This window comes from Oncorhynchus mykiss, chromosome 18 (assembly GCF_057628025.1).
Source record: "Oncorhynchus mykiss isolate SJ-2025 chromosome 18, ASM5762802v1, whole genome shotgun sequence".
NCBI lineage: Eukaryota > Metazoa > Chordata > Actinopteri > Salmoniformes > Salmonidae > Oncorhynchus > Oncorhynchus mykiss.
Genome location: NC_143039.1, coordinates 22173522 through 22193691, shown reverse-complemented (window position 1 = coordinate 22193691; position 20170 = coordinate 22173522). Strand labels below are relative to the sequence as shown.

Genomic DNA, 20170 nt, shown 5'->3' with positions numbered 1-20170 from the left:
ATAAAAAAAATAAAAAAATACCATGTGGAACAGGCCGGTCCCGACAACAGGCTCAAACACCACTAACCTCCTTTACCATGTGGAACAGGCTGGTCCCGACAACAGGCTCAAACACCACTAACCTCCTTTACCATGTGGAACAGGCTGGTCCCGACAACAGGCTCAAACACCACTAACCTCTTACCCCCTACGCAGGAGTCACGTGGAACAGGACGGTCCCGACAACAGGCTCAAACACCACTAACCTCTTACCCCCTACGCAGGAGTCATGTGGAACAGGCTGGTCCCGACAACAGGCTCAAACACCACTAACCTCTTACCCCCTACGCAGGAGTCACGTGGAACAGGACGGTCCCGACAACAGGCTCAAACACCACTAACCTCTTACCCCCTACGCAGGAGTCATGTGGAACAGGACGGTCCCGACAACAGGCTCAAACACCACTAACCTCTTACCCCCTACGCAGGAGTCATGTGGAACAGGACGGTCCCGACAACAGGCTCAAACACCACTAACCTCTTACCCCCTACGCAGGAGTCATGTGGAACAGGACGGTCCCGACAACAGGCTCAAACACCACTAACCTCTTACCCCCTACGCAGGAGTCATGTGGAACAGGACGGTCCCGACAACAGGCTCAAACACCACTAACCTCTTACCCCCTACGCAAGAATCATGTGAAACAGTACGGAGAGAGTCTACAGATGAGACCCAAAAAAACGATTTCTAAATTGAATTTACAGAAAATGTGCTATATCGTGACATGTATTGTTATCAGGATATGACATTTTGGCCATATCGCGCAGCCCTAATACACACAATACCATAAAACAATGTTACCAAATGACAGGGATTAACGGTACATTTACTACTGGTGATGGAATATCACGACTGTGCACTGCTGTCATCAAGGCAAAGGATGGTTACTTAAACTAATTAAATTATATTTGAGATTCTTCTAACACTTTTTTGGTTACTACATGATTCCATGTGTGTTATTTCATTGTTTTGATGTCTTACTATTATTCTACAATGTAGAAAACTGGAAAATTAAAAACCCTTGAATAAGTAGGTGTTGTTAAACTTTTGACTGGTACTGTATGTAATTGGGAATTGATCAAAAAAAGAAAAATATTCACACAATGAATGCATAAGATTTGGCAGGAAACAGCCGAGTCATTCTGGAGAGCAACTCGCCTCTATCTTCGCCACACACCCCTCCCCTTCTTCTTGTCTAAACATTTAAAATTATACTCAACACACATTATCTTCATATTTGAGATGTTTTTCTACTGACAGCCACAACTCAGAGGCTCATTGCCACACGCGTTGCCCACATTACAGGCTTCCCAAATAGGCATAGGCCTAGAAGCTTGTGATTTGTAACAGTCAGATATTTTTGTCAAAATAAGCTAATGATCCTCGATCCCGCTGTGGCCAAGTCATGCTCTTTGGTAAAGTATTTTGAATGATTACAGACATTTTATTACATGTACTTCCCTATTGGACCCACCACTATGCCATCTATCTACTGTTCTATTGGTTTTCAGATCAACTTTCTTTAGTTGTCCAGAAGCCAAGGCACCATCCTAGTCATATTAACAACCCATCCTAGTTGTTGCCTCGAGATTCCCATCGGTCACATATGGAACTGCTACCAGGTGACCTGTTTAGAATGGTGTTTCCCAACAAAAATTGTTTTATAGTCTGCTTCATTACAGGAGTTGCCTGTTCTGTTAAGCTGCATTACCATAATCTACATGTGATTTCTGTAATTCTGAGCACCGTGGGTGGATGCCTTACTGGACTACGCACCCAATGCATATGGATCCGGTAAATTTAAATCTTTCCATTCACGTTCTCCAGCGCCACATTTTCCTAACGGAAACCCTGGGTGTATGTTATGTATGTATGCATGCATGCATCTCCCTCTACTAACCCGTAGTGACTCCTGGAAGGAGGCAGCCTGGTACTGGGCATATTTGGCGATGGTGGTGTGACCTCGGCCGCTCTCGCAGCGCCACATCTTCTTGGTACCACTCAGGTCCCAGTTCTCGTCAGCGGGCTGAGACAGCTGGGTACGACACTCAACCAGATGGTCTGGGTTAGCCTCCACTAGGGTCTTAGTAGAGAACAGACCCAGGTCTGAGAGAGGGGGAAAGAGGTAGGAGATGATGAAAAAGAGAGCGAGAGAAAGAGTGAACAAGGGGTAGAAGTGGGCACTCACTCAAAGGGCCTGGAAACCTGCTAATGCTCAAGCTGCATTGGGGCTTGCATAAGTGCAACATCAAAGTTAATGGCCGGCACCAAGGACTCCTTCATGGGGCATTCTCAATTGAATTGGTTCAACTCCTGTGTCCTCTCTCGCCTCCTTTCGAAAAAGGTCAAAGGTAATTGAGGAGAGGCGGCAAAGAGAGGGAGGATTTTAAAGCTCTTTGAAGGAATCAGGTAGGATACTCATAACCATTTATTTTATTTAACTAGGCAAGTCAGTTAAGAACAAATTCTTATTTACAACGACGGCCTACCCCGGCCAAAACCTAACCCGCTGGGCCCTACGGGACTCCCAATCACGGCCGGTCGTGATCAGCCTGTAATCGACCCAGGGTCTGTAGTGACGCCTCTAGCACTGAGGTGCAGTGCCTTAGACCGCTGCGCCACTCGGGAGCAGCAATTGATGAAAGATGGCTATTGAGGAGGGGAGGACTCATCCGTTCACCTACTAACAAATTAACATCTCCACCACCACTTATCGGTTTCAAGGTCACTGAGGAGAGAGGGTGGTGGAAGGACTTTTGCCCAAATGAGAAAAGGCAAAATCGGGTATTGTAATGACAGTCCTAACCAGCAGGTGGCAGTAGAAATGGTAGACTCACCCAGTTTGAGCGCCCCGGCCAGCCCTCTGATGACGGTGACAGGGTTGGAGGGGTTTGTGCAGAACTGGTGCAGCGGAGGGAAGAAGGCATCCCTCTTATTCTCCAGCTGGGGATCAAATACACAATAACATTTTTTTTTAAAAGGACATTCAATATTATTTCAATTGAAAATATACAAGTCTTCAAAACACCACCTTTTGAATGTTGAGTGTATATACATTTGTAAGATTCTCATTAGAATCACAACATTGACTAAAACATTCCCCTTTCATTATTATACTATGACGAGAAGTCTTTCTTCCATACTCACATAGATGCTTGGTGTGGGGGGGTTGAGTTTGTCCTTGGGCAGGACTGGGGAGGGAGGAGGGGGCAGGCGAGGAGGGGGACACTTATCCAGCAGTATACTGCTGCTAGACAAACCGTTCTTCCCCAGGTTTCTGAAAGAGAGAAAAACAGGGAAAGGAGAGACAAATAGAGAACAAGGTACAAACAAGATTAGCCTCTTGGTTTTACAGTATAATCTCTGCTCTGACAGTTCCCTCTACCAACAAATGCAATACTACATCTTCCCAAAAGAGGGAGACAATCAAAAACTGGTACAGGGTCCCCCCAGTCTAACCTGCAGGCCTTGAGCACGTCAGTGGAGGAGGGGTATATGGACACGGAGGAAGAGGATGATGGGGGGGTGCGGGCATGGGGTGGCGTGGGTCTGCGACATGTGGCAGGGGGGTCCGCCTTCAACGGGCTCTGGGAGTCCTCGGAGATGCCCCCCTTGCCGTTGCCATTGACGACGGTGGCGGGTCCGGCTGATGATAATGCTGCGGTGGTGGTGGTGGAGGGGCTGTTGAGGCCGTGCGGGCCCGTCGTCTGGCCGGGCTCGGTGGATTTGGGCGAGGGGGTTGCGGTGGACATGGCGGAGATGGGGGAGGAAGCGGCCGAGGAGATGGCCGGGTGGATGTTGTTGATCTTGTTGTGGGGGGCGGAGGTGGTGGGGTCGCCCCCCTTAGGATTGTCTGAGCTGTGGTGAGGGGACCGGTTGCTCGTCTTGCCGTCTCCCGCCGCCGACTGTACGTGATTGGATAAGCGTTCCGCCGCGGCAGTGCTATTGGCCGTCGTCGTCTCCCCAGGCCCTTTTGTTGCCGTGGATGCGGGGCCGTTGCCGAGGGGCGTGCTCTCTTTGGTAGCAGGGGTGCCGGGTGCTCCACCTGAGGTAGCAGAGTGAGAGGGAGAAGGGGGGGACGGGAGGTGGTTGAGAGCCTGTTGCCGCGGCGACGGGGCGGAGGAATGTCCAACCTGATTGTGGGGCGTCTGTGGGTGCGAGAGGGGGTGGGTTGACCCCCCAGAGGAGGAGAGAGACCCATCCCCATTAGGACCCGCCCAATGTGGAGCGGAACCCTTCTGAAGCCCCTGTAGAGAGAGGGGAGCAGGGAGGGAACCCCACTGTTAGATCAGAATAAGGACTATAGCTAAAAAACATTCAGTAGGTCTAGTTCTCTCCTTACTAAGGAACATCTGAGATAACTAAGCAAGAACTAGCACAGAAAAGAATAGCAGTTCACTCAGAGCCTATATGAGCTTCAAATAGACCTGAATAGAGTGAACAGGTAGAGTCCTACCTGAGTGGAGTTTAGGTGCAGGGCCCGGCGCGCTGTGTCCTGTGATTGGGTGCTTGTGCAGGTGTGAGGTAGTAGTGCGCCGGGCTGCAGGTAAGGCACGTCTCCGTTGGGTCCTGTGGCCGCCACCGGGTCATCATCATTATTATTATTGCCCACAGAAAGTGTGTCAGAGTGTCCGTGTGGTGTCCCGCCTGCCAGAGGCCCGTTGGCCAGTGGTTGAGGGGGGCAGGGAGGCCGCAACGAGCCCTGAGGGGCCAGGTGGGGCCGGGAGAGGGGCAGGCTAGAGTGAGGAGGGGGAAGAGAGTTGGTAGCTGAGGGGCCGTTGGGGAGGGAGGGACGCAGCTGTCCAGATGCATTCTGTCTCATCTGTAGAACAACATAATCACAACATCAGGGTTTAGTCTAATTAACAACAGCACTTTCAGTGGATTAACATGAATTAGTCAATATATTACTCTACATTAGAATAATTAGAAGGGACATACAGTATACTGCTTGCAGGCCATCAGGTAAACATCTGGGGGTAATAAGTGTGTGTGTACCTGCTGCTGGTGCTGCTGCATTAGGTTGAGTTGTGCCTCCAGCTGCTCCAGCATCTGCAGCTGTAGGGGCTTCAGACTAGCCCGGTTACTCCTCAACTGGTCCAGGAGCTGGGAGCACCGAGGACGTACAGATTAGTGTGTGTATGTGTAGAGACGGAATCAGCAGGGGGACGCAGGTGACGGGCAGGGTGTGTTAAGTGTGTGTTTACCTGCAGTTTCTGTGGTGACAGGTACCAGTTGGGGACTGGCTGCTGTGCCGAGTTACTAGCCCAGGAATCTGGCTGGCTCTGCAAAAGGAGTGTTTGAGAGTTAGGAGTGAGAGATTCCTCATCTTCAGCCAACCTAAAATATTTAAATGGATGCAAGTGGTATTGTAACATACTGCTCACACGATTTCCTATGCTACCTGAGACAATCATGTCTGTTCTACAAAAACACATCAGACCTCCATCTGAATATAGTGTAATATACCTTGGCTGGGCTGGAGGCCCTCCTCCTCTTGGCAGGGCTGGACTGGTCCTCCCCCTGGCCCATAGGGCCCACGTGTGGGGGCAGAGTCTGGCCCGATCCCCCTCCCTCCGAGCTGTGCTGGGGCTTACACGCCTACAGCGAGGGAGGGAGGGGAGGAGGAGGAGGGAGAGTGAAGGGGTTGCAAGAGAGGGCAGTGAAGGGTGTTGAAAACATGATAGAAGGTAAAGTAGTGAGGTAAAGTGCACAGAAAGACAGGAGGGATGCAGGAGAAGAGAGAATGGGACAGGAAGGGGTAGATCACAGGCAGAGATGGAGGGATAAAAGGAGAGCAAGAGAAGAGGGTCGCAGGGAAAATTAAAAGGCAGGTAGCAACGTGAAGGATGGAGAGGAAGTGACAGAATAAAGGGATAGGCAGTTAGAGAGGGAGAACAAAAGCAGGAGGGTGATGTTGGGACTTCAAAACACATACATATTTCTTCCCTGCAATTTTATTTTTTACAAACAATCTGCAATGATACCCTGAAGACGACCGGTAGAGTGGAATTTCTCATCACAACCTGTCAACCCTTTCAAGTTGACCCTTACCCTTATCGCCAACAAAGCCGCTTGGCCATACAAAGGCTTTGCCTGCTCATACCACAACGCTAAGCCCTTGGCAGTTGCAGCTCTTAAAACGAAATCATCAAAACGTTCAAAAAGACAACTCCAGGTGTGAATTGTCATCCTCCATTCCACATGAACATGGATTTGTTGAAAATATGGGTTGTGGTCATAATCAGAACACCTGAAACCATGTCAACCTGTTTTTTTTATGAATACAAGTGAAAGAAAACAACCCTCTCCCGTCTCCTCCCCAAAACAAACATCTGAAGACGGCTTCAGTTTGTATAGACTGATGCTGAGAATTATATTGTACTCAACGAACACACACACACACACACTAGAACTAATGTTGTCTATAATGAAAGTGAATGAATGGTACTGCAACACTAGTGGGCGCCGTTAGGTTTCAGAGGCAGCAAGGCACCTGATGACCTCAGGATGAATGATAGGTTGAATATCAACCTGGAACTATTCTACTGAGACACAACCTCACCAATCACAACGACAATCAACTGACGTCTTGCCGCTATTCAACAATCGTCTCAGTGGAGAATAGAGTATTTTTTGTTGTATTTGAGTATTTAAATTTTTTTAAATATGTATTTTTATATTGTGTAAATACACTGGATGTCACAATTAAAATGTATTATTTTTGAATGGAGAAATTAAATTAAACCAATTTAATTTAACCAAATTGGTTCTTTGAGCTGTGAAGCCATGATGACAGATACTGGTAGACAGTGGGTAGTGAGGTTGGCCTGTGGCTGTGTCAGGGAGATTGGGGAAGGGAGGAGGGGATTGGGATGGGCAACACCTCCCTTGATCCTGTCAGTCATAACAAAAGCCCTAAGCAGTCATAACATATGCATGTCATGTCTCAAGCCACTATGACTAGATCGCTGCCTTAACAAGCTACACCTAAAAACCACACCAGGTACAGCTATATGAATGACTGTTACCAAGGGTTTTTCCAGTCACTAACGTTTCCAGATTGTGAGCATAACTTGGTTAAATTGGTTCTTATGACTGCTCTAGGGCATCGGTTACTCCACAGGAAGACTCATGGAGAAGCTCCAGGTGATGTGTTGCCCGTTGGCGGTGGGGGTGGTGTGTGTAGAGGGTTGTGTGTGGGGGTGTGGGGGGAGTGGTCTATCTGGTCTCACCTGCGGTGCAGTGTTCAGGCCACCCTGCCTGGAGGTTAGCTCTGCTGGGATTGGTAGACTCCAGGCCTCATCAATAAGAGGAAGCATTTTACTTTTACTCTGTAGACTAGTGACCTGGGGGTTACTCAACTGAGCCTATGGAATGGAAAACGTGTGAAAACAACATTTTAATGACTTAAAATGATCTTACGATCAAAATGTTATTGTCTTGTTACGGTCGCTCTCATGTAGCCGGTTAGCTACTAGCTTGGCCTATCAGTGGCCCCATCTGTTACTGAGGATTGAATATGTTTGCCCATTATGGTCTTTAGTAGAGTGGTCAACCAAACAGGGAAGTTGGGGGTCATATGTGCACTTTGAATGAATTTACACAACACATAATCATTAAAACAAACCATCACGTTGTCTTAATGCCAGGGAATTATGCTCAAATTACTGGTGACTGGAGAATGTTCCCTCATTCATACATACAGATGAATGCGGGGTAATGTTTTTACATCAAAATGGACAAGACACATGGGGTATGGGACTGGAGGAGCCTGGTTCCACTGTGAACACACACAGATTTGCCTTCTGGTATTCAGAAAATGGTTTCCACAATCTGTAGTTCAGAATCAAGTTTGAGTAGCCCAGCAGCTCGGATCATAGGTCTCTCCAGCAGTGGGATTCAAAGTGGGTCTTCAGACCTCTCCCACCCAGTCCAATCAACTCTTAGCCCCTGAACACCCATTTTAGTTCTGAAAGGATGGGAGCAAACATGGTGGTAACTCATCCTAGTCAACAAGAGGGCTAGATTAAACCATTCCCACTTTGCTGACACCTGTCCAAATTCTTTCAGATCACCAACAGGTGAAAAAAAAGAAGCACCCAACCAGTGATCAGTGAACTCAGGAGTATCCCCTCCCCTAACCATCTTAGCGGTAGGGAGCTAGGGGTTGATTTGGGACTGAACACCTCCCTCCCGAGTCTCTCCCCCTCTCCTCACCTGCAGGCATTTGATGCGTTGTGTGAGCGCGGTGGCGTTGGAGCAGGCCTTGCTGCGCATGGCGTTGATGTAGCACTTGATGGCGTCATGCGGCTGGCTGCAGGACTCGTAGAGTGTGCCCAGGTCCATCCAGGCAGCGGCGTGGCCGTGGTCCAGCTGCACTGCACAGATGTACGCCTGCAGAGCATCCATGGGCTGGTTCTGTTGCTGGTACAGAACACTAATGGAGAGAGGAAATGATTGAGGAGAGGGGGACAGGGAGAAAAAGGGGTGGGGAGAGGGTTGAATATTGAGAAAGAGGGGTAGAGAGGTTAAATATTGAAAAAGAGGGGTAGGGAGGACAGAGCGGTGAGTGGTAGAGGGTTAAATACATAAAAAAAGAGTAGAGGACACAGTTGTAAGGGGTGGAAAAGGTTAAAGAGAGAGTGGAGTGGAAAGGGTGACAGACAGAATGACAAAGGAGGGAGAGAGATGGGATGGTGAGTGGGAGCGTGATAGCAGAGCAAAACAAAGATGAGAGAGAAGAAGTACGGTCTAATGCGTACCCTATTGAACACCAAGTGTCTGCACTGGCTTCTGATTTGTCTATGGACTGCCTGTAGGAGACGAACGCATCCTGGACCTTGCCAATACTGGAGTAGCACCTGCCCAGGAAGTACCAGGACTGTCCCGAGTTGGGGTCTGCCTCCAGTGATTTCTGCAGACACTGGATGGCATAGCTGTCCTTGTTGGCTCGGTCTCCTAGCTGCTCCACCGTGTGGTGCATCCAGCCTAGTAGAGGGGGAGGGGAGAACACAGAACAATAGGTCAACCTTCCCATCACTAGCCATCATCTCATCCATCCATTTATTCAGTGCCAGACCCAGTCTTTCTTTCATCAGCTGTGTGTTGTCTTACCTAGCTGCTGCAGGGTAGTGGCCTTCACCTGTGCTGGGAGATTCTCTGTCTGCAGAAGGCTCTCGTATGCCTCCTTGGCAGCCCGGTATCTCTTCTGCAGAAAACGGGAGAACGAGAGTGAGGGAAGGAGAACGAGAGGGAAAAAAGGGAGGGTGAGAATTACGTGCCATATTTGACAGATTAAGAAGTGTCCCTAGCCTGCACCGAGACATTTTACTCCCAACAGACTGCTGGATGTAATGACTCTGCTGCAGCAACGTCCTACTGACACAGCAGAACACTGACTGACCCACAGCTCTGCACTCCTGTGGTGCTACTGCAGTCAGTCAGCCAACATGGTCCGATTATTAAGAGCTGCTGCTTAAGCCAAAGCAGTGTGAAAGACGAATCACACGGGCATACGAGAGATAGGGACGCCCGTTACCATGGCAACAACATGGAACTGGCCGAGAGGGAAACCCATCCATTTTCTATGATGCGTGGTCATTTGATCACAACACAAGGCTCTCTCGGATCAATTAGCCTAGCTGATAAAACGCTAGCTAGCATAGAATAGTTGTATAGTTAATATTTTAGGGTAAGTAACTTATTCTTGAACAGCGTTGTTGAATACTTATTGAAAAGGAAAGCTAGTAGCTACAGTACAAACACAATTCAATGAGATAAGAAGAAAAGGACAAGGCTCACCTGAATCTCATACAAATGGGCGATGTGGAACTGAACTGAGGAAGAGAAGGACAAAAAAAAAAATACAAATTGTTGGCTACTTCAGAAAAAAACTCCAACATTCAGCATCAAAATTCTAGTCAAAATGGAACAACTCCAGTAAAACAGAAATGATTGCAGTTAATCCACTGTGTTGAACAGATGAGCTGCTAGGCTGTCTCCTCCGGTGGCAGCAGGTTGACTTGTCTGTAGAGCAGTACTGTGTGTCTCTGAGCAGAGTGAATGAGCCCAACCAGACTGATACACAGAGGTGAGACTGCCCTTGATGTGTGAGAAAGACCGAGAGAGGATGTGTGTGTGTAACAGAGATAGAAAGGACGCGTGTGAGAGAAAGAGAGGGAGGATGTGTGTGTTTGTCCCTGTGCCTGATTGGAAACACTCCAGCGGGACGGGAATTGGGGGTCTCCTAGGTAACAGGTTCCAGGCGATAGGAGCCAGTAGAGGGGGAGAAAGCCGAATGAAATAACAATCATATCATGCAGTGTAATGTTTTCGGTATGCTAGATAAACCCTACCACGCCACCTCCTTTCACTCTGATCAAATACATTGTTACAGTTGTTGGATTAGCTACAGTGCCTTCTGAAAGTATTCACACCCCTTGACTTTTTCCACATTGTGTTGCATTACAGCCCAAATTTAAAATAGATTAAATTGAGATGTGTTGTCACTGGCCTACACGTCACATGGCAGCAGGTAGTCAAGTGGTTAGAGCGTTGGACTAGTAACCGAAAGGTTGGAAGACCGAATCCCCGAGCTGACAAGGTAAAAATCTGTCGTTCCGCCCCTGAACAAGGCTGTTAAATTATGGCATGATTCCACTATTTGTATTACTTTGCATCACTGTCAATGACATACTTCTAACCGCAAAGTCCACTATTGTGGCTAATCCTTATTGTGGCTAGCGTCACAGATGCGTTCGATCACCATTAATCAAATAAGAACCGTCTTATAAATTAGGGTTATTTTAGATGACACCTAGATATATAGTTCGCTAACTAAGGCAAGGGCCGATTTGAAGGTTTTACTGCTAACCTACAAAGCATTAGATGGGCTTGCTCCTACCAGTCTTTCCGTTTTGGTCCTGCCGTACATACGCTACGGTCACAAGACGCAGGCCTCCTAATTGTCCCTAGAATTTCTAAGCAAACAGCTGGAGGCAGGGCTTTCTCTTATAGAGCGCCCTTTTTATGGAATTGTCTGCCTACCCGTGTGAGAGACGCAAACTCGGTCTCAACCTTTAAGTCTTTACTGAAGACTCATCTCTTCAGTGGGTCATATGATTGAGTGTAGTCTGGCCCAGGAGTGTGAAGGTAAACGGAAAGGCACTGGAGCAACGAACCGCCCTTGCTGTTTCTGCCTGGCCGATTCCCCTCCCTCTCCACTGGGATTCTCTGCCTCTAACCCTATTACAGGGGCTGAGTCATTGGCTTACTGGTGCTCTTCCATGCAATCCCTAGGAGGGGTGCGTCACTTGAGTGGGTTGAGTCACTGACGTGTTCACTTCCTGTATAGGTGGTGTGAATTTAAGTGAGCTCTCTCGAATTCTCTTTCTCTCGGCGGACCTGAGCCAGAGGACCATGCCTCGGGACTACCTGGCATGATGACTCCTTGTTGTCCCCAATCCAATCCAATCCAGTCCAGTTTCAACTGTTCTGCCTGCGTCTATGGAACCATGACCTGTTCACCGGACGTGCTACCTGTCCCAGACCTGCTGTTTATTTGACCCTGCTGGTCATGTATGAACATTTGAACATCTTGGCCATGTTCTTTATAATCTCCAGTCTCCAAGAGGACTGGCCACTCCTCAGCCTGGTTCCTCTAGGTTTCTTCCTAGGTTTTGGCCATTCTAGGGAGTTTTTCCTAGCCACCGTGCTTCTACACCTGCATTGCTTGCTGTTTGGGGTTTTAGGCTGGGTTTCTGTACAGCACTTTGATATATCAGCTGATGTAAGAAGGGCTACAGAAATAAATTTAATTATATATTTTATGACAAGCACTGGAGGTGCACGAGAGAACATTACCAGCATCATAACATACGTAGACGAATCGTTGTGACATATGAAATACGAGTGACAGTGTAATCAATGTGTAATAACTGAGTTAAATTATTTTGTGACCTGCAGTCATATTCAGGTCCTGATTGGTCAACAAGCTTATTTGACACATCAAATACTGTTATTTGACGTGTATTTTTTGTGACAGGCAATGACCCAAACGGCGTTCAATAGAAATCCTGGCTGAGAATGAAACAGCACAGCAAGTAAGTGAAATAAATAGGTTTTCATTATGTTTTACTGGTAATATGGACATATGTGTATAACCTTTATTTAACCAGGCATGTCAGTTAAGAACAAATTCTTATTTACAATGACGTCCTACCCCGGGCCAATTGTGCGCTGCCCTATGGGACTCCCAATCACTGCCGGATGTGATAGTCTGGATTCGAACCAGGGATTGTAGTGATGCCTCTTGCACTGAAATGCAGTGCCTTAGACCGTGTGATTGGGAGTCCCATAGGGCGAAGCACAATTGGCCCAGCGTCGTCCGGGCCGTCATCTTAAATAGTTAAGAACAAATTGACTTGCCAAGTTAAATAAAAAAGGTTACACACACATACACCACACTGACCAAAAAAAGTTATTTTGTTGGCATTTATGTATGTCCCCATTACCAGTAAAACAATCAAAACCTATTTATTTCACTTACTTGCTGTGTTGTTTCGTTGTTCAGTCGTTTCATTCTCAACCAGGATTTCTATGGAACGCTGTTTAGGTCTTTGCATGTCAAAAAAGATACATCAGATAACAATATTTGACGTGTCAAATAACCTTGTTGACCAATCAGCATTTTGCTACACTCGCATTAACATCTGCTAACCATGTGTATGTGACAAATACAATTTGATTTGATGACCTGAAAATGACTGCACGTCATACAATAATTTAACACGTTCATACATTTTTTATGTAGTTATTACACCAATCCTTGTATTTCATTTGTTTACAACGATTCATTGATACATATGCTATGATGCTGGTAAAGTTGTCTTGCGCACCTACAGTGCTGATCATAAAAAAAAGATAGCTAGCTCATGGATGCAAACAAAGTCCTTCCCCAAAAACATAGCAAAACAACATCTGTTTCAGTAGCTATAGTTACCTAGCTATATAGTTAGCTAGCTGTCATCTAAAATAACCCTAACTTAAAAGACAGTTCTTATTTTATTAAATGGTGGTCGGACCAATCTATTTGAAGCTAGCCACAATAGTGGACCTTGAGGTTAGCTTTCAAAATAAAAGTAGGTCATAATTATACCATTTGTTTTCATTTGCATCACTGTCAAACATTTATTTTGAAGGCAAACACAAATTCCACTATTGTGCCTAATCCTTATTGAAGCTAGCTTCACAACACATAACCTGGTCCGGTCGAGCCACAAAAGCCAGCACTCCTGCGTTGTGTGCTTAGGGCCATTTTCCTGTTGGAAGGTAAACCGTCACCCATCTTAGGTTCTGAGCACTCTGGAGCAGGTTTTCGTCAAGAATCTTTCTGTACTTTGCTCCGTTCATCTTTCCTTCAATCCTGACTTGTCTCCCAGGCCCATGATGCTGTCACCACCATACTTCACTGTAGGGATGGTGCCAGGTTTCTTCCAGACATGACACTTGGCATTCAGGCCAAATAGTTCAATCTTGGTTTCATCAGACCAGATAATCTTGTTTCTCATTGTCAGAGTCATTTAGGTGCCTTTTGGCAAACTCCAAGCGGGCTGTCATGTGCCTTTTACTGAGGAGTGGCTTCCGTCTGGCCACTCTACCACAAAGGCCTGATTGGTGGAGTGCTGCAGAGATGGTTGTCCTTTTGGAAGGTTCTCCCATCTCCACAGAGGAACTCTGGAGCTCTGTCAAGAGTTTTTGCTTTGTCATTATTGGGTAGTGTGTAGATGAGGAATTTGTTTTATTTAATCCATTTTAGAATAAGGCTGTAACGTAACAAAATTTGGAAGTCAAGGGGTTTGAATACTTTCTGAATGGACTGTTTTTAATAGGCATTTATTTCTGTAGGCGCACACAGAATGCGTGTGTAGAGGAAGCGGTCGGTCAGCAATTGAGTGAGAGACATGTAGGGGAAAGGGAATTTAGCGAGCAGAACTGTGATGCTTGGCTTGGTTAATTTTTGCTGTGTCCTGCAAATGCACATGTTCAAATGGAACACTAGAGTCAAAGCAAATTAATGTGGTCTTCAAGACAAACATTTCACAATATAGATTTGCAGTATATATACACACATATACAGTGAGGGAAAAAAGTATTTGATACCCTGCTGATTTTGTACTTTTGCCCACTGAAAGAAACGACCAGTCTATAATTTTAATGGTAGGTTTATTTGAACAGTGACAGAAAAGCAACAAAAAAATCCAGAAAAACGCATGTCAGAAATGTTATAAATTGATTTGCATTTTAATGAGGGAAATCTCTCAGAAAGATTTCTAGCTCCCAGGCGTATTTTATACAGGTAACAAGCTGAGATTAGGAGCTAATCTCAGCTTGTTACCTGTATAAAAGACCTGTCCACAGAAGCAATCAATCAATCAGATTCCAAACTCTCCACCATGGCCAAGACCAAAGAGCTCTCCAAGGATGTCAGGGACAAGATTGTAGACCTACACAAGGCTGGAATGGGCTACAAGACTATCGCCAAGCAGCTTGGTGAGAAGGTGACAACAGTTGGTGCAATTATTCGCAAATGGAAGAAACACAAAAGAACTGTCCATCTCCCTCAGCCTGGGGCTCCATGCAAGATCTCACCTTGTGGAGTTGCAATGATCATGAGAACGGTGAGTAATCAGCCCAGAACTACATGGGAGGATCTTGTCAATGATCTCAAGACAGCTGGGACCATAGTCGCCAAGAAAACAATTGGTAACACACTACGCCGTGAAGAACTGAAATCCTGCAGCGCCCGCAAGGTCCCCCCTGCTCAAGAAAGCACATATACATGCCCGTCTGAAGTTTGCCAATGAACATCTGAATGATTCAGAGGACAACTGGGTGAAAGTGTTTTGGTCAGATGAGACCAAAATGGAGCTATTTGGCATCAACTCAACTTGCCGTGTTTGGAGGAGGAGGAACACTGCCTATGACCCCAAGAACACCGTCCCCACCGTCGAACATGGAGGTGGAAACATTATGCTTTGTGGGTGTTTTTCTGCTAAGGGGACAGGACAACTTCACCGCATCAAAGGGACGCTGGACGGGGCCGTGTACCGTCAAATCTTGGGTGAGAACCTCCTTCCCTCAGCCAGGGCATTGAAAATGGGTCGTGGATGGGTATTCCAGCATGACAATGACCAAAAACACACGGACAAGGCAACAAAGGAGTGGCTCAAGGAGAAGCACATTAAGGTCCTGGAGTGGCCTAGCCAGTCTCCAGACCTTAATCCCATAGAAAATCTGTGGAGGGAGCTGAAGGTTCGAGTTGCCAAACGTCAGCCTCGAAACCTTAATGACTTGGAGAAGATCTGCAAAGAGGAGTGGGACAAAATCTCTCCTGAGATGTGTGCAAACCTGGTAGCCAACTACAAGAAACGTCTGACCTCTGATTGCCAACAAGGGTTTTGCCACCAAGTACTAAGTCATGTTGTGCAGAGGGGTCAAATACTTATTTCCCTCATTAAAATGCAAATCAATTTATAGCATTTTTGACGTGTGTTTTTCTGGATTTTTTTGTTGTTATTCTGTCTCTCACTGTTCAAATAAACCTACCATTAAAATTATAGACTGATCATTTCTTTGTCAGTGGGCAAACGTACAAAATCAGCAGGGGATCAAATACTTTTTTCCCCTCACTGTATCTCACCTTGTGGAGTTGCTATCTATCTATATATATATATATTTTTTTTTTAGACATCAGTTTGATTACTCCATTACGCATGCCCATCCCTACTCTCAATCAACATAGTTGGCCAATTTGTCCAGTACATTTCTGTAGTTAAATCTCAAATGAACATCAACATGTAAACATGCATATTTAAAAAAGGAAACTTGCATTACCGAATTAGCTTTATTCACACTACTTACTTTCAGCTTTGGACAAAGTGCAGGGGTTGGAGTCAATCAAAGCCAGCTGGAAATGCTGTCGACAGAACAGAATATCAAGGCATTAACATCCACTGAAGGACAAGAAATACACAGAAACAAAAGAACAATGCAAAAGGTAATTCCTATACATGAATCCCCATGCACTGAGACACTCCTTTTCCCTGACTGTCAGACAGAAGGAAATCAATTCTTCAGCAAGCTGCCTCTCCCCTTGGTCACTTTCTGCACTGCAATTAGAGAGCAGGAGAGAACGAACAAGGGAGTGGGCAACTGATGGAGATTGCACACTGTGCAAGTCCTCTTTACAGTACCCCATTGATTTTGTTAGTCTCACTCAAAAAAAAAACAAATGCAAAACATTTCTTTCCGCCCCATGGCAAAATGAGTAGAATCGCATGAAATTAACTACTTTGTGCGTAGGATCCCCCAAAAGGCCTGGCTGCATGTGTGGGTATGGATGTGGGTACACAGACCCACGAGCCACTGAGAACCCCATAATGAGTTCAGATTTTTGGTGGCCCATCCCTGATCAATAGAGTAAGGTGCCAACCTATAAAAATAAAAATATTAATTCTACACTAATGTTCCTCCCTGGATGTCCTGTGGGAAATGTTGTGGTGGCTCCACTGGTGGAGGAGAGAGGCAGGCAGAGTACCTTTAGGCTTGACTCGTAGTCTGTGTTGACCTTAAACATGAGGCCGAGTCGCAGGTGGATCTCCTTGGCTCGTGAGAAACTGGGGTCGATGTACAGCACCTCCTGGAAAGCTTTAATCGCCCTGGGGGAGGAGAAGAGATAGAGACAGACACAGAGTGAGTGAGTGGATATAAGTATATTCCAAGTTAGAAATGGGAGAGACACCACTCAGAAGATGAAAGAGAAGAGTCAGCGCTGCAGTATTGAACAGAGACCACAGCCCTCCAGAGGAGAGAATATCACATGAATAAAACTGAAGATCTTCGCAGCGTGATTAAAACTGGAGATCTTCCTGGTTTCTTCGCAACGTGATTAAAATTGGAGATCTTCCTGGTTTCTTCGCAACGTGATTAAAACTAGAGATCTTCCTGGTTTCTTCACAGCGTGATTAAAACTGGAGATCTTCCTGGTTTCTTCTCAGCGTGATTAAAACTGGAGATCTTCCTGGTTTCTTCACAGCGTGATTAAAACTGGAGATCTTCACAGCGTGATTAAAACTGGAGATCTTCGGGGGCCTCCCGGGTGGCGCAGTGGTCTTAATCACCAGAGACTCTGGGTTCGAGCCCAGGCTCTGTCGCAGCCGGCCGCGACCGGGAGGTCCATGGGGCGACGCACAATTGGCCTAGCGTCGTCCGGGTTAGGCCGTTAGGGATATCCTTGTCTCATCGCGCACTAGCAATTCCTGTGGCGGGCCGGGCGCAGTGCATGCTAACCAGGTCGCCAGGTGCATGGTGTTTCCTCTGACACATTGGTGCGGCTGGCTTCCGGGTTGGATGCACGCTGTGTTAAGAAGCAGTGCAGCTTGGTTGGGTTGTGTTTCGGAGGACGCGTGGCTTTCGACCTTTGTCTCTCCTGAGCCCATACGGGAGTTGTAGCGATGAGACAAGATAGTAACTACTAACAATTGGATACCACGAAATTGGGGAGAAAAGGGGGTAAAATGTATTTTTTTTAATTTAAAAACTAGATCTTCTGGGATTTTTCACAACTGGATCCCTATTCATTACATTATGCGCTACTGTCCACCAGGGCCATAGGGGTCATGGTCAAAACTATTGCACTAGTAAATGAAATAAGGTGCCATGTGGGAAGCAACTGGTGATGGCGTCACCATGGCAACCATACACATTTTTTCCACACACACTATAACTGTTGTAACACCATCATAATCTAGTCCTCCATACTCAGGTTGTACAAGACAGCTACTCACCACTGAAAGGCGTTGTAATGGAAGTAGACCATGCCCAGGCCATATAGGAAGGCAGCATTCTGGAAGAAGCAGATGCACACAGAGCACCATTAAGACTAATTAGTTACAGGCCACACACACACACACGCCTACACAAAAACAACGCTTTCAAAATGGCAGCAGCCCAGACATGTCGTCTGCATAGGAGCCCTTCCAGAAACCCACTCTATAAGGCATCCGTCTTAATCTGTCGTCATTAGTTATGGACCATTCATTTTAACCACAAGCAATAGAAGTCTTTCTTTGTGCAATGACTGGTTACTGCACTAGATGCCTTTTGGGGATCGTCTCTGCTGGCCGACGCTCAAATGGAATCACCATGTAGGCCTACCAAATGCTCACATCTCACCACCGATTTCTCGACTCAAACAGAAAACGGCAGAGAATGAGTCTAATCTGAAAGCCACAACCCACAGCGTGCCTCCAGACAAACCCCTGAATCATAACCACACACACTTCCTGTGTCTGGTTGGTCGGCCGGTGCGATGTGAATGGGTTAACCTTGGCAGGTTGAGGATGAACATGAGCAGAATATAATCTGCAGTAGAAGTAGAATGGAGACATTACTACTATAAGAGCTCCACAGATAAGAGCGTGAGAGTAAAGGTGTCCGCATGCTTCCCCATCAGAAACTGTTGGGAACAGTTTGTTCATATACAGTGGGGGAAAAAAGTATTTAGTCAGCCACCAATTGTGCAAGTTCTCCCACTTAAAAATATGAGAGAGGCCTGTAATTTTCATCATAGGTACACTTTAACTATGACAGACAAAATGAGAAGAAAAAAAATCCAGAAAATCACATTGTAGGATTTTTAATGAATTTATTTGCAATTTATGGTGGAAAATAAGTATTTGGTCACCTACAAACAAGCAAGATTTCTGGCTCTCACAGACCTGTAACTTCTTTAACCTCTCTGCGCACCGAACCCGTTAGCGGGATTAAATTCGACAACATACGGTGATCGCTATAAATAGTCATATTAAACATTCATGAAAATACAAGTGTCTCACATGGTTTGAAAGCCTAGAATCTTGCTAATCCAACTGCGTTGTGAGATTTAAAAAATGATTTATGGCGAAAGAATACGCTGCGATTATCTGAGCACAGACCCCCATATCAAACTACTTATTCAACCAGCACTTGCGTAACAAAATCACAGATTGCATTGAAATAAATCGTTTACCTTTGAAGATCTTGCTCTGGTTGCAATCCCAAGGCTCATTGTTACACAATGAATGGTCTTTTGTTCAGTTAAATAACATTTTTATAGCCTAACACAAAACATTTTTTGAACGCTTATCTCGTTGAATTGTGTCATTCAATTTTCGACGTAACATCCAACGTAAAATAGACAGACTTTCCCTGACTTTATCCAGTCATGTTCGGTTTCCTTGCAATCAACTGTTTGTAACACAACCAAACCTGATGGGTCATTTTGCGGTAAGTATTGACCCGGAAAAAACGATTGGAAGACAAGTGACGAGTCCATTGTGCACCAATTATATGACCACTGTCTCGTTGATTGACTGTCTTTTAACCGAATGACCACTGATCCTCTTGAAATCTAGCTGGGTAGATAGCCAATGAGCAGAGGTAAACGGCAATATCCCATGATTCTTTGTTGTAAGAGAAACCTTTCCATTGAACGCTGGCGTAAAGGACCGTTCTTTCACCATTGCCAATTCAACTGAAGGAGTAAAGCTTATTACGCACAGCAGTATTTCGGTGACTTGCATCTTCAGCTGTTTATTTATCCAACATCATGGCAAATAAGTCAAGGAAAGCTCATTCTAAGACTACATATACGAATGTAGAAACAATTTTAGAGGAAATTCATCGTGAAAGTGAGACAGATCTGCTTTTTGAAGACTGAAACTGAGGCATATTTTTTGAACGGAGAGGACATTGTTTTGGACTGGTAAGTTGCTCTCATGCTAATGTCGTTGTTTGAAATTAATATAAAATATTATTTGTGATTGTTTTTACATTTTATTTGCAATATATAAAGATGTAATGAAATGGGTAAAGTACACGTTAAGCTAGGGTCTGTTTGTTTGTATGAGAACGACCATTGCCTGTGCGTGTGTATGTATGTGTGTATGTATGTACAGTGCCTTGCGAAAGTATTCGGCCCCCTTGAACTTTGCGACCTTTTGCCACATTTCAGGCTTCAAACATAAAGATATAAAACTATTTTTTTGTGAAGAATCAACAACATGTGGGACACAATCATGAAGTGGA

General features: G+C 45.7%; 1 protein-coding gene across 2 annotated transcripts in view; it reads right to left on the bottom strand.

The window, feature by feature from the left end:
* LOC110495476 (lysine-specific demethylase 6A) overlaps window positions 1-20170 on the bottom strand; it is a 60273-nt gene that overhangs the window by 21150 nt on the left and 18953 nt on the right. The window contains exons 5-20 of one of the 2 annotated variants that reach the window (XM_021570750.3): window positions 17890-17948; window positions 16641-16761; window positions 15965-16019; window positions 9845-9879; window positions 9158-9251; window positions 8806-9031; window positions 8261-8480; window positions 7276-7410; window positions 5510-5641; window positions 5248-5325; window positions 5039-5146; window positions 4497-4862; window positions 3500-4287; window positions 3188-3317; window positions 2878-2983; window positions 1941-2146 (exon numbers count right to left, since the gene is read on the bottom strand). In XM_021570750.3, the coding sequence (XP_021426425.3) occupies window positions 1941-2146; window positions 2878-2983; window positions 3188-3317; window positions 3500-4287; window positions 4497-4862; window positions 5039-5146; window positions 5248-5325; window positions 5510-5641; window positions 7276-7410; window positions 8261-8480; window positions 8806-9031; window positions 9158-9251; window positions 9845-9879; window positions 15965-16019; window positions 16641-16761; window positions 17890-17948 (2859 nt within the window). The remainder of the gene's footprint in view (window positions 1-1940; window positions 2147-2877; window positions 2984-3187; window positions 3318-3499; window positions 4288-4496; window positions 4863-5038; window positions 5147-5247; window positions 5326-5509; window positions 5642-7275; window positions 7411-8260; window positions 8481-8805; window positions 9032-9157; window positions 9252-9844; window positions 9880-15964; window positions 16020-16640; window positions 16762-17889; window positions 17949-20170) is intronic. The other variant, XM_021570751.3, reaches the window with a different exon arrangement.